The sequence below is a fragment of the Anopheles darlingi genome, chromosome X, assembly GCF_943734745.1.
Source record: "Anopheles darlingi chromosome X, idAnoDarlMG_H_01, whole genome shotgun sequence".
NCBI classification, from domain to species: Eukaryota; Metazoa; Arthropoda; class Insecta; order Diptera; family Culicidae; genus Anopheles; species Anopheles darlingi.
This window is the reverse complement of record NC_064873.1, coordinates 10,042,918-10,055,417: the sequence shown is the minus strand read 5'-3', so window position 1 is coordinate 10,055,417 and position 12,500 is coordinate 10,042,918. Positions and strand designations below refer to the sequence as shown.

At 36.6% G+C, this 12,500-nt stretch overlaps 3 protein-coding genes across 9 annotated transcripts in view; 2 read left to right on the top strand and 1 right to left on the bottom strand.

Annotated features, from left to right (window-relative positions):
- Nucleotides 1-2,403: 2,403 nt before the first annotated feature.
- Nucleotides 2,404-3,354, top strand: LOC125957429 (succinate dehydrogenase [ubiquinone] cytochrome b small subunit, mitochondrial). Its single transcript, XM_049690121.1, has 3 exons — nucleotides 2,404-2,567; nucleotides 2,643-2,923; nucleotides 2,988-3,354. Exons 2-3 carry the CDS (start codon nucleotides 2,643-2,645, stop codon nucleotides 3,175-3,177), a joined length of 471 nt encoding a protein of 156 aa, XP_049546078.1. The 5' UTR covers nucleotides 2,404-2,567; the 3' UTR covers nucleotides 3,178-3,354.
- LOC125957409 (phosphatidylglycerophosphatase and protein-tyrosine phosphatase 1) lies at nucleotides 3,215-4,468 on the bottom strand. 3 transcript variants are annotated; one of them, XM_049690100.1, is made up of 4 exons: nucleotides 4,334-4,467; nucleotides 4,167-4,181; nucleotides 3,581-4,042; nucleotides 3,215-3,521 (listed from the first exon to the last, which is right to left on the bottom strand). In XM_049690100.1, exons 1-4 carry the CDS (start codon nucleotides 4,337-4,339, stop codon nucleotides 3,393-3,395), a joined length of 612 nt encoding a protein of 203 aa, XP_049546057.1. In that variant the 5' UTR covers nucleotides 4,340-4,467; the 3' UTR covers nucleotides 3,215-3,392. The 3 variants fall into 3 exon arrangements, with proteins under 3 accessions (XP_049546057.1, XP_049546049.1, XP_049546066.1); XM_049690092.1 differs by having other exon boundaries at nucleotides 4,250-4,466; XM_049690109.1 differs by lacking the exon at nucleotides 4,167-4,181 and having other exon boundaries at nucleotides 4,334-4,468.
- A 1,355-nt stretch (nucleotides 4,469-5,823) lies between these two features.
- LOC125953256 (coronin-7) overlaps nucleotides 5,824-12,500 on the top strand; it is a 7,775-nt gene continuing 1,098 nt past the window's right edge. The window contains exons 1-12 of one of the 5 annotated variants that reach the window (XM_049682727.1): nucleotides 5,824-6,070; nucleotides 6,966-7,518; nucleotides 7,601-8,154; nucleotides 8,231-8,383; nucleotides 8,670-9,161; nucleotides 9,433-9,714; nucleotides 9,848-9,865; nucleotides 9,944-10,122; nucleotides 10,308-11,120; nucleotides 11,182-11,663; nucleotides 11,751-11,863; nucleotides 11,943-12,500. The exon at nucleotides 11,943-12,500 is cut by the window's right edge and continues 1,098 nt beyond it. In XM_049682727.1, coding sequence (XP_049538684.1) covers nucleotides 7,023-7,518; nucleotides 7,601-8,154; nucleotides 8,231-8,383; nucleotides 8,670-9,161; nucleotides 9,433-9,714; nucleotides 9,848-9,865; nucleotides 9,944-10,122; nucleotides 10,308-11,120; nucleotides 11,182-11,663; nucleotides 11,751-11,863; nucleotides 11,943-12,035 — 3,675 coding nt within the window. In that variant the 5' untranslated portion in view covers nucleotides 5,824-6,070; nucleotides 6,966-7,022 and the 3' untranslated portion in view covers nucleotides 12,036-12,500. Of the gene's footprint in view, nucleotides 6,071-6,965; nucleotides 7,519-7,600; nucleotides 8,155-8,230; nucleotides 8,384-8,669; nucleotides 9,162-9,432; nucleotides 9,715-9,847; nucleotides 9,866-9,943; nucleotides 10,123-10,214; nucleotides 11,121-11,181; nucleotides 11,664-11,750; nucleotides 11,864-11,942 lie in introns of all 5 variants that reach the window. The other 4 variants (XM_049682712.1, XM_049682736.1, XM_049682719.1 and 1 more) reach the window with 4 other exon arrangements.

Sequence of the window (12,500 nt, the reverse complement as noted above, 5' to 3'; positions counted from 1 at the left end):
TTATACTACCATTCAATATAATTTTTATGGTCTTTTTTGGAGATAACTGCAGATCATTTTGATTGCTGTAAAAATCTGTACAAAAATGATTTTATTTCCTGAAAACACCGAAATACATTAATTTTTTTTTCAAACTAACCGAAGAAAAGCTAAAGTGATTCATTATAATTATATTTAATTGTTCTCATTACAGCCTTCCTGCAGAACCGTCTATTTCTTTTCCCATTCTTTTCGTTACCTGAGTGGAAATGTCGAGAGGTAGGGATTCCGCTTTGTGATGCGGTACTCGAATTAAGTTTATAGTTTCGGAATGGAACATGCTCATTGTTGGTTTGCTAACCGAACAATACAAAAAAAAAACATTTACTCGCGCCATTTGAAAAGGCGGGCAAAACCCCTGGAACTATTGCCCCTGTTTGTTTTTATTCAAAAGGAGGCCACATCGTTTATTGTATTTTTCTTCTCATCTTTATGTTGGTTTTTATTTTTCTTCACCATTCAATCTGCTTAATTTGTCATGCGGTGATCCGAAAATGCATTATTAAGTTAAATGAGGAAAACGATTAATAAAAATCAAAACTGATCCAATCGCACAAACCCAAGGCTTTTAAAATGTAAGAATATATTCTGCTTTGATTGTTGTATAACTCTTTTTTGATGCAGTTTGTTTCTATGAATCACAATAATTATCATTCAAACTCTTTATTGGAAACAATCAACATAATGAACAAGAAGACTTCCTAAATACATATTAGTTATTATATGGATAATATGTACACTTCAAGATGCGACATGTACTCAAACCATATGAAATCATAATGGCTACGATTGGATGTATTATCCTAACAAACATGTATAGCAAATAATACGAGCATTATAGACGATCAGTACATAATTAACGCTCGTAAGAAATTACATTTTTATTGGTATGTATGAAATTGGTATGAACTTGTTTTCGACAGCCATTAGGTTTGATCATGGTTGCCTAATACGTAATGATCACAAAAATATAATAATTACTATGTTTAAAGATAAATTAATATAAATAATTCAAACATACTTTCATCATTTGATTAACTAATTACTGAAACTGAATTAATATTAAACTTAAATAAATGCGTGCAATGCTTTTCACAGTGATGACCGCACTCAGTTTTTGATAAAAAGAGGATAGATTCTGTTTTACAAAAGTAATATGATTTATGATTGTTTATGTTTGTCTCTTCAGAAACAGGAAATCTAAAAAAGGTTTCCCCAAAAAATTAAATGCAGCGTAACAAATCGAGTTATAGCTTCAATTTTTACACAGCTATTGTTTAGTTAGATGACGATACGACTGTGAAACTAGAATAAACGTCCTACAAAAACCTTTTTTTTTCAATATAATAATTCAAATTATTAACTTATACGTAGCTTAAAAAGTGTTTAACGATATCGTATGAAAGATGTTACATGTTATGATGCACTATTGTATTGAATCCGCTATTGTTCATAGCTGTATGTACTTCAAAATGATTTGATGCTTGTTTTATAAAGTACATTTTATGGGCTGTTACAGCTGAGAGGTACCTAACAAAATAATGATTGAACAAAGAACATTGGCGTCACATTTGCTCAAGGACAGGTCAATATTTCTTAGTGCAGTAACTAAATAACAAGCGTTACCTGATCTGATGATACTAAAATAAAACTACCTTATTTTAGCTCATTTCTAACTTGTGAAAGTTTGAAAATCGAGAATTTCAAGTCACCTGCTGAAGATGTTGATAGAGCCTTTATGAAGTTATTCAGCTTTTTAGTAATTTTTATGTATCAAAAGAGGTTTAATAGATGCACTTGAAATGAAAGAAGTCAAATGCGCCATTGGAATGGGAAGAACAGACGGTTAAATGATTTTTTTTAATGAATGTTAAATGAAAGTGGTAACATTTCTATTACTTTATATAAGCTGAATATGAACTTCATAAAGCCTGCATCATTTGCAGATACGCATTATAGTAAGCTACATATTCAAACAAAACATTGAGTTTAGTATTGTAACGTTGTCTTTAATTAACTTGTTGGCACCACTGGTTCATTACTCGCTCACAATCGAAGTCGCAGCGCTTTTGAATCGAAAAGTCTGGTCTGAATTTTGAAGAGTAATTTTATAGCACTGGGATTTTTAGAGCGAGAAAGAATGTTTGGTGAGTTTGGTGAAATTGGGTGAAAATGGGTTGCTTGAGTTCTGGAGCAGGCCTGTTAAACGGGGGTGTCTAACGGGGAGCACATTCACACATCTGGCATCGAAATTGGAATTTGTATCTCGTTCTAGCGCCTTACGAAAGAGTGAGAGAGGTGAGAATCTGCTCGAGATTTATAACATCGTGCGATTCGAGCACTTGCTCGAAAAATATCGAGCGTGTTGTTTTTCTGTTGCGAATGTTGCACGGGAGGAAGGTTAATACGCATGGATAAAATTGCACTTCTACGATAGCTTTCTAATTGTTGACTGGTTAGCCATCGGAACACTAAGAGCGAGAAATTAAGTTCTCTAGCTACATTGCTACTTGCAGAAGCAGCTTCAAGTGAGTAGCTGGAGGCCGCTTTGCGACGAAATCGCAGATTTTCAATACATACCTGTTACATAATGTCTTCCTTAGATGGCTTTGGCAAGATTTGTTGCAGCTGGAATAGGAGGAAAGCCCAATATTCTATTGGCATCCTTTTCGACTCTTGGTAAATCTCAAGTATGTTCACCGCATGTACGGAGGTTTGCTTTGTCTTCTTCCCGAAACGCTAGCGCTGGAAACCATGTTACTCTGTGGAACGCTGAAAGAGTTTTATCAGCTGGCCTCCTTGGCGTGATTCCCTTTGGAATTATGTTTCCCTCCTTTACTGGAGACACACTGATAGCAGTCAGTGTTGTTATGCATCAGCATTGGTAAGTAAATTGGTAAATCTTAATGTGTTGATTTGCTTTATCCATATTTTTTATGTACTTTTAGGGGTCTGGAAGCAATTGTAACAGATTACGTGCGGCCTATTCTTTTTGGCACAACTGTCCCGAAATTGGCCCATGGTTTACTACTACTCGTCTCTGCGGCCACATTGGGAGGTCTGTTCTACTTTAATTACAACGATGTCGGAATAGCTGGCTGCGTAACACGAATTTGGGCAGCCAAATCCAAAGAATGAAAATGATAATGTATTGAAATATAACGACAATAGATCATGAAATCATAGAATGTATTTATTACACAAATGAAGTATAACGAAATTCAAATTTGAGGATAATTAGTTGTGTAATCAATACCACACCTTTCCCGGATTGCTTGATATAGGAAATAATAAACAGTTGCACCTCATACCAATCCTATACAATTTCACTTTATAATGTATTAAATACATGGCTAGTGTTTGGAAGATGATTTTGCCTCATGGAATATTCGTAGTGCTTCCCATTGTTTGCTTCGAAGCAAAATGTGAGGTCTGCATTCGCGCATGTGATCTACTGCTCGTTCTGGGCTCCAGCCGTGCTTCTAAAAGAAATAGTTAAGATTAATAAATGTAATTTATTTGTTATGCAGAAATGTATTACCATTATCAAGTAACATCCCACTAATGTAGCACTTCTTGTCCTGCCAGCTTTACAATGAACATAGATTGTTCCTGGAACTTCGTTACAACTTTCGATTTGCGACATGCCTGGGAGTTTATCTGCTTTTGGTAGAAACCGATTCATAAAATTTACTCCTCTCCATAACTTCTCTTGACAGGGCGCTTCAAAAATATCAGTTGTTTCAAGTTGTAAGAATTCAACTCCTAATTTCGCCCATTTCTCTTTATCATTGGAGAATGCCCATAGCTCGTAATCTTCATTCATTGATACTACGGCTTTTATATTTTCTTTACGCGCGAGCTCCTGTGCCATCGAACGAAACGGCAGTGCTCCTAGTATGACATTTTCGTCTATTCGGTCATACCAATTCCGAGATGTAATTTTTTCCATCAAAACGTTGTAGAAGAGAGAAGGGTAGAATGTTACCCTCGCAAACATTGCCTAAATTGACAAAAGAAGAGCTCTCAGTAATAAAATCGTTGGCGATTGAAAATGGAATTATATTAAACACATTATTAGCAATTAGCCATCTCATTAGCTAAGGAGAAATAGAAATCATGCCTACCTGGCCTTGGTGATGCTGTATTTTGGATGTAAAAAAGCTTATTTTATTGAATGTTACAAAACAAGACAAACATAAACACTCACACAAGACATACAAAAAACAAAATTATAACAAATACTATATTATTCCGCATAAAAGCTAGCTGTAAATTTATGAGTATACGATACCGTCATCACGAAATAGAAAGTTTTCTTCCTGGGATTTTCAACACTGTTGGCTGTAGAAATGCAATCAGAAGTAGGGCTAATTTCAATGTTTAGTTGGCCAGTCTTGCCAGTCGATCGAGCGACGTTTAAGCCCAGATGGCCAAGTCAAGGAGTTGCGCATCGAGGAGCTGAAGCCGAAAACAGCTTTCCTAGCAAATGTGTGTGCTCTTTTTCACAGGACCAAATTATAAAACGCTTATTAAGCATTTAACAAAGGGCGGGGGGCTGATTTTGCACTATAAATTTTCAATTTTAATTTTATTAACTGTTTTCCATCCCCTATCCCCTTTCCTAATATCTTAATTTGATAAATGTTTGTCTCTGTGAAAAAAAGTCACACGCTGAATCATTTTGAGCAGTGGCCGTATCCACCGAGTTGGCGATTGTCAATGGGGTGCTGTGAACGAAGAAAAAGCAAAAAGCCAAACAAGAACGGACGGAAAATTTATTAAGTGGTCTTAGCTTCCTCGTGACTCTGATCGGAAAAGGTTTCGATATGGTTTGTGTTCCATGTTTCATAATTCCCGTTCTACTTTATATTTGGCACAAACTAGTTCAACCGATTCTATTAAAATACTGGAACCCCTGGGAGAAAAAAACCGCACCTGACAACAAACAAACATCTTCCGACGAGGCGACCTATCAATTAGACTGCAAGGATGGCGTTTGTCGTTTTTCTAGGAAAAGTTCTTCCTTGGGAGATTCCACAAAGCATTTACAGAGCAACGAAAATGCTAATGGTGTGGATAAAAAAAAACAGTAGCTACTTAAAACGAGTACTTTAAGAATAAACAATGTTTACGTTACTCTCTGAGTAAGTGAAATGACCGTGTTGTTTGCTTCCAATATTGTACAGTCAAATGTCTAGTGTATAATATTCATCTAATCATGTTTGATCTGAAACTTGTGAATATTTTATATAAGGGAGTCAATGAAAATATTCAATGATGTGCAACTAATGCCTTCTGCTTATAAACACATTAGTTAGAAATTGTCAATTGTATCTTAAATCCTTGAACAAACTCATTCATTCCACAGCTCAACATCTTTTTTTCTCAAATCCAGCTCGGCTAACTATAAGCCATACGTACGTAATACCATACGTTCACTAATCGACACATCGATGATTATCTTTTGGTCATTGTAAGGTTGATTGTTTGAAAAAGTATGTGGAGAGTAATGGAATGGAAAAAGTATGAATGATGAATAAAATGCAGAAAGTTGTTCATAAAGTTACATTATTTTAAATTTCCGATCTGAATTGGGGTTGAGATCGGGATGACAACACCTTACTCATCTCTCTCACTCACATAACAAACATTCCTCCTTCCCTATGAACTTCCAGACTCGAATGTAGAATGCGACTTGAATGTTGGAAGGAATGGGACTCGAATATTGGATGGAGTTGTCATGACTGAAACTCGAATGTTGGATTGGACTTGACTATTGGATGTGAGTCGTCGTCTTGGTTGGTGTTTGACGAGTGTCTTCTTCATTCGCATAATAAGAAACGATATTAACTGATAAGTGTTCGATACAATATATTTTCCTATCCGTAACCTGTTAATATTCAGCAATCAAGAAATAACATCCGGCTTTATCCCTCGGGTGAAGCGTTCCAAGCACTGAAAACCGTACCCGACCAGTGTCATATTTTGAAAATCCTGTGAATTCACCAATCATCGGCTACGGAATCGGGTATGTACAGTTTGGTTTTCATTTGTGCCGGTGCTGGTGCCGGTTTCAATCACAGTAACCCTTCCAAGCACAGCAACCTAGGCATATGTCCCGGTCTTACTTTCTACTTAATATAGCAACTCCTTTTAATGATTATTTTGAAATTCTTTATCGCGTTGTCAGCGCAAGACTCTAAAGTAGCGAAACATTGAGTTCTCTTTCCTTATCTTCTTTATGAGTAATGAAATAAAATGTCAAATCGAAATATTCACTGCACAAAAATGCTTGGCTCTAAACATTTTTAAAATACCTTTTCTTATATCTCTCATAATTTTCCCTCACCTATTGTAGGTGTCTTTGTTTTGTAGGGTGCTTGGTTTATTCACCCCATTTTTTTCGTTACCATCAGAATAGAATGCCATACAGATCATGCCATAAGATTGTTTGAAGCGCGCGCATGTTTTGTGCTAGTATGTGTGCGAATGGCTAAACAATTTGATAGAAATAAATGTCTCGGTTTTCTGCCTGAAAATAATCTTCCTTGACGCTTAGTAAACAACTTCTTTATCTTTCCTATCATTTGAAATTTGGCCTCATAATGGGCTTAGTCTAATTCATGAATTGATTTTAAAACTATTAATAAGTGGCGTATTTTGCCATTCATTTATATTTTATTTATGACGTATGCTCAGTTTTTAACCTCAAAACACCCGAATATCTGGTTCTTGATATCAGATACAGATATTGTTAACCGTTCATTAAACAATATTAATAATATGACTAAAGGTATGTTTCTTTAGTTTGGGTATGTTTCTTTAGCTTTAATTTGAATTAGTTTATAATTTCATGTAGAACGAAGATTCTTTTTATTTCATTTTCTATAATACTCCATTTTTTCTTATTAATACCAATCCAGTTGAAACGAGAAGAACTAGAACGTTGAAAACCTTTCGCTAACAACGGTGAATTAATCATGGCCTGGAGATTTAAAGCATCGAAGTATAAGAACGCTACACCGATGGTCCCGAAGCCAGAAGCTTGCATAAGAGATATCTGTGTAGGTTCATACCAAACCTATGGTAATAACATCGCAGCGTCTGCAGCATTCATTGCGTTCAATTGGGAGCATGCTGGATCAAGCCTTGCAGTACTTCCAATCGACGATTGTGGGAGAAAGAGCAAAATTATGCCTCTACTGCAAGCTCATTCGGATACGGTGACATACATGGACTTCTCGTCGTTTCATGACGGTCTTCTAGCTACTGGATCGCAGGATTGCCTCGTAAAAGTATGGCACATACCTGAAAAAGGGTTAGAGCAATCTATTTCCAATCCGGAATGCTGCTTTTCCACTAAACAACGACGTGTGGAAACTGTAGGTTTTCATCCCACCGCAGACTGCTTGCTTTTTGCTACCGCGATAGGGTGTGTCAGCTTGTGGGATTTAACCAACCAACAGGAAGCATTCTGTAAGGTCTATGAAATTTTTGAAATAATGAATCAAGAGTGAGGTAATTATTTTTTTTTCATGTTTTTTTTTATCGGGAACAGCTAACAACGAACATCCTGAAGTTATTCAATCTCTTGGTTGGAAACAAGATGGAAAAATATGTGCTACAAGCTGCAAAGATAAGATGGTTCGTGTTTTAGATCCACGAGCTCAATCACCGATAGTAATGGTGGCAGATAGCCATCAAAGTATCAAGGATTCCCGAATTGTCTGGCTAGGCGATCAGAATCGTGTGCTTACAACCGGCTTTGACGCATCTCGTCTACGTCAGGTTATAATTCGTGACATTCGCAATATATCAACTCCCGAAAAAACTCTTGAATTAGATTGCTCAACTGGTGTTCTAATGCCGCTGTTTGATCCTGATACCAATATGCTGTTCCTATGTGGAAAAGGTGATACCACGATCAATTACTTAGAGGTGATCGACAAAGATCCATTCTTGATAGAAGGTATTCGCCATTCCGGAGAACAGACAAAGGGAGCTTGTCTTGTACCAAAACGAGCTCTCAAAGTCATGGAAGGAGAAGTCAATCGTATTATACAATTAACTTCCAATTCTGTGATACCAATCATGTATCAGGTGCCGAGAAAGGTAATCTCAATTGATTAACAAGGCATGGTGAATATATTATTATTTTAATTAAAATAATTTCATGATTCCTCAATAGAGCTATCGCGACTTCCATAGCGACTTATTCCCAGATACAAATGGGTATAAAAGCGAGCTTTCTGCTACCCAATGGATAAACGGAATCGATGCAAACGTACCGAAAATAAGTCTCGATCCGGCAAAACGCGAATTAGGTGATGCACCTATCATTGTAAGTAACAGTAATATAACAGTTATACTTCATATGGCAATACTAACGATAAAAAATACCCCGTTCTTGTTCAATAACTTATTTAGATACTCTTTTTTTTACATTATCAATAGATTTCTATTGATATAGACAGTAACAGACATTGTTTTTTTCTGTGTTAAAAATACATTAATTATTCTCTATATTTGTAGACTCCATGACAAATAATACTTCACATTAAATTAATCAATATTTCCCATTTTTATTTTTCAAATTTATTGCTACTGTACGAATCATTTCTGCCAAGATCATGCGAGGACCACTCAATGAAGTAGTAAACAATATAGCGAACAAAACACGTAGTAGCAAACCTTCTTACCCATGTTCTGTGGTTAACACTGGAAAGGATATTATTGAGCAACCTAGCTTTGTAACAATTAAAGATAAAATTAAGCAAATGGAACAACAATCACACACAGAGAAATGTGAATTTGAACAAAAATTTAAAGAACTCACATTGCTCAAAGGAACCAAGTCTAACAAAAATGCTAACACGGACGAAATCCACATGGACAACGGAATCCACCAATCGAAGCACAAAGATGTAACGCACGCGGCAACAGATACTTTGAATACTGAAACGGAAAAACCAGAAGATACCAGTCCACCGAAACCATTACCAAGAACGTCAAGAAATAATTCTGTTTCAGAGTTGCTCTCAGGAACGACGGAAGATGCCTGTAATATAGCAGCACCTAGACCTATAGCAAGACCTAGAACTACTACAGCTTCATATAAGGTTAAACATTGTTTGAAACTATCTGTACCAAGTATATGATTTATTATTTGATTCAGTTGATATTTTATACAGCTCTTAAGTATTTTTAATGTAGTATAATATTTTTAATTTTCTGTTTTAAAGTATATTTTTACTTTTCCTATTTTCCAATGAATGTTAAAATTTATGTGCATCTTGGAGGACGTTCGTTTTTAACATATTTTATAATTAAGTTTTAATCGTATTTGTTCATTATATCATGTATACTAAATGCAAACTGTTTCTTCTCTAGCCACGTCTTGGACCGAAACCGTTCAGCGGCTCCAATACGCATGGGGAATTTTCTTTCGATAAAGTTTTCAACGTTCCTCAAGCTCCGTGTTCGGAAATGCCAGATAAGGATGCGGCTAATCCGGCGATTGTCGACCAAAGCCAAGATGCAAACGGTGAACAGAATGAAGAGAACCTATGTCTTGATGGGATCAAATTCACCGATGAGGTTGAGCACGGCCATGAAAGAAATTATGATTATGTAGAAGATACGTCTGTTATATCAACTGCCGAGTTAAGAAAGGTAACTGTTTGATCGTCGTAGTGAAGTACAACGTAGCAAATATTTCTGCTGATTTTGTAAAACATAAAAATATTATAATACAACCAACTTATGTTTTCACGCATACTCCCTGGATCTGAAAAAATATCTACAGATTGATAGAAACGAAAAGGTCAAATTGGTTTAATTTATCTTTTGTTCTGTCTATTTCCATATTGTATCTAAATTTTCATTGATTTTTTTTCCACAGAATTACGAGAAAAACATTTCTGCGGAATCCGTTGATCAATTTGATGTTACAGTTGAGGAAAAAGGCGAATTTGATCGTCAAAGTTCTCAAAGAACCAGTATTGCCGAAAGACGTCGAATGTATGAAGGTAGATCTCAAAGTGTACAGGAAGACAAGCATGGCTCACCTACACTTTTAAGGTAAGGTACATTTTGACCCAATATTGAAAATTTAACGAATGAGCAGAAAGAAGCATGGTCCAATTTTTCCCCTCATTTTATTGTTCTTGCAGACGGCGCGAGTCTTTAAAAGTAAGGGGAGAGCAAAAAGTCACTGATGATCCAGATGTTATATCTCTTCCTAACATTGATTTCCTACGCAACAGGAGTGATCTCACAAAAGAGAATGTTACGGATACGAACAAACGAAGCAACATTGCACAGTCCATTCAAAACAATACAACCGTGTCAAAGCGTACTTCTACAGTTTTTGGTAGAGTTTCGAAGTTCCGCCACTTAAAAGGTACACCAGGACAGAGAGGAACCAATATTGAAAACATACGAAATCTCAGTCGGCAAATTCCGGGAGAATGCGATGGATTTCATGCAAATGCTGAACGCGTTGCAGTGCCGATAGCAGGCGCTGGTGGGAAAATTGCTGTACTAGAGTTGAATAAACCTGGACGTCTTCCCGATGGAGTAATGGCGACACTGGTTAACAAACAAAATATAATGGATTTTCAATGGGATCCATTTGATGCGAAAAGACTGGCTGTTGCTTGTGACGATGGGTCTGTGAAACTTTGGCTGATCCCTGATGGCGGACTGATTGAGCCAACTAATGAACCTGCTGCCGAATTAGTTGCGCATACGGATAAAATTAATATTATTCGTTTTCATCCTCTTGCCAAAAATGTGCTACTTACAATAAGCAGCGATTTGTATATGAAAATATGGGATTTGACCGAGATGGTAGAAAAATATTGTCTGCGAGGCCATACAGATCAAATTCTATGTTTCTCCTGGAGTCAGTGTGGGAAGTATGGCGCTACTATCGCTAAAGATACACGTATTCGGATTTTTGAGCCACGAAAGAATGAGGAACCAATCAGAGAAGGTACGGGACCAGTTGGCACACGCGGAGCTCGTATTGTATGGGCACTAGAAGACGAATATTTGGTAGTGACTGGATTTGACAAGTATGAAACGTGCGAGGATTTCGATGAACTTTTTTTTATAACTTTTTTTAAATATCCACAGAGTCTCGGAACGTCAGATTTACGTGTATAAATCCACAGACCTTAACATTCCTGTGGGAATGGTAGGTTTAGACGTTTCGCCTGCTATCTTAATGCCTTTTTATGACGAAGACAGCTCAACTTTATTTGCTACTGGAAAAGGTGATGTTCGGATTTACTGTTTTGAAATAACAGATGAGACACCATTCATCTGTCCCTTATCGCATCACCGTTGCGCATCAATGACCCAAGGATTAAGCTTTTTGACAAAGAATAACTGCGACGTTGCCTCAGTTGAGTTTGCAAAAGCGCAAAGGCTTACTAATGGCACAGTAGAAGCGCTAAGCTTTACAGTTCCCCGGATTAAATCAGATTTGTTCCAAGATGATCTTTTCCCGCCCACCAAGGTATTGTGGGAAGCGACTATCACAGCAGAAGAATGGTTTGCCGGCAAAGATGTTGAACCAGCGCGAAAAAGTCTACAGCCTGTTGGAATGGATGCATGTAAGCTTAAACAAATTTCTTATAATTTTACGAAGAATTGTATAAAAATTATATAATTGAAATAATTGTCATTAATCGATTTCCCAGTGTCATCTTTAAACAACCCGGCTGCTCAGAATTTGAAGAAAATTGAATCATCCGAAACGCCGTATGGTTATGCAAAATCGCCAGTAAAGTCTGCAGAGCAAGTGAAAGAGGAGGTATCTCAGCTTTTCCAAACATTAGTCTCATTGTCGCAAATTAAGAGTTTATAATATATTACGATAATTGTCGTTTCAGATAAAGAACGCCGTCAGTGCACGAATGCCTGTGAATAAAACTCTCGAACAAGACAGCATGGAAGGCGTAGATGAAAAAGAGTGGGAAGAGTAACTAAAGGAAACTTTATGAAGTTTTCATAATTATCATTTCAAAGCTTCTAACATTCATAACACTTAACCGTATGCATTAAAATATCTGCCGAGCAAAATGCTACCTCAACCTGCCGATGCAACCCGTAGCCCTGCTACCTCCCAATCTAACATACACCTAGTTAACTTTATGCAAGGGTAAGATGTGCTTAAGATCGATCCAAATTTCAGATATCGATGTTTAGTAAAGATATCAACGATAATAAAATTTTCTTTAACGATATGCACGGCAGGTTGCTTCACATGGTATGAATCACATGAGCAGATACAGGCATTTTTACTATTCCGCAAAATGACATTCAATAACTATTATAACAGATAGACTGACTCCTGATGCTGTAAGTGCGGGAATATGAAACAACTGCCAAGAAACGAGAAGAGCCATTTTTCTTTCATAAATCGTATTGGTTTTTGCAAGGTTTGCTTA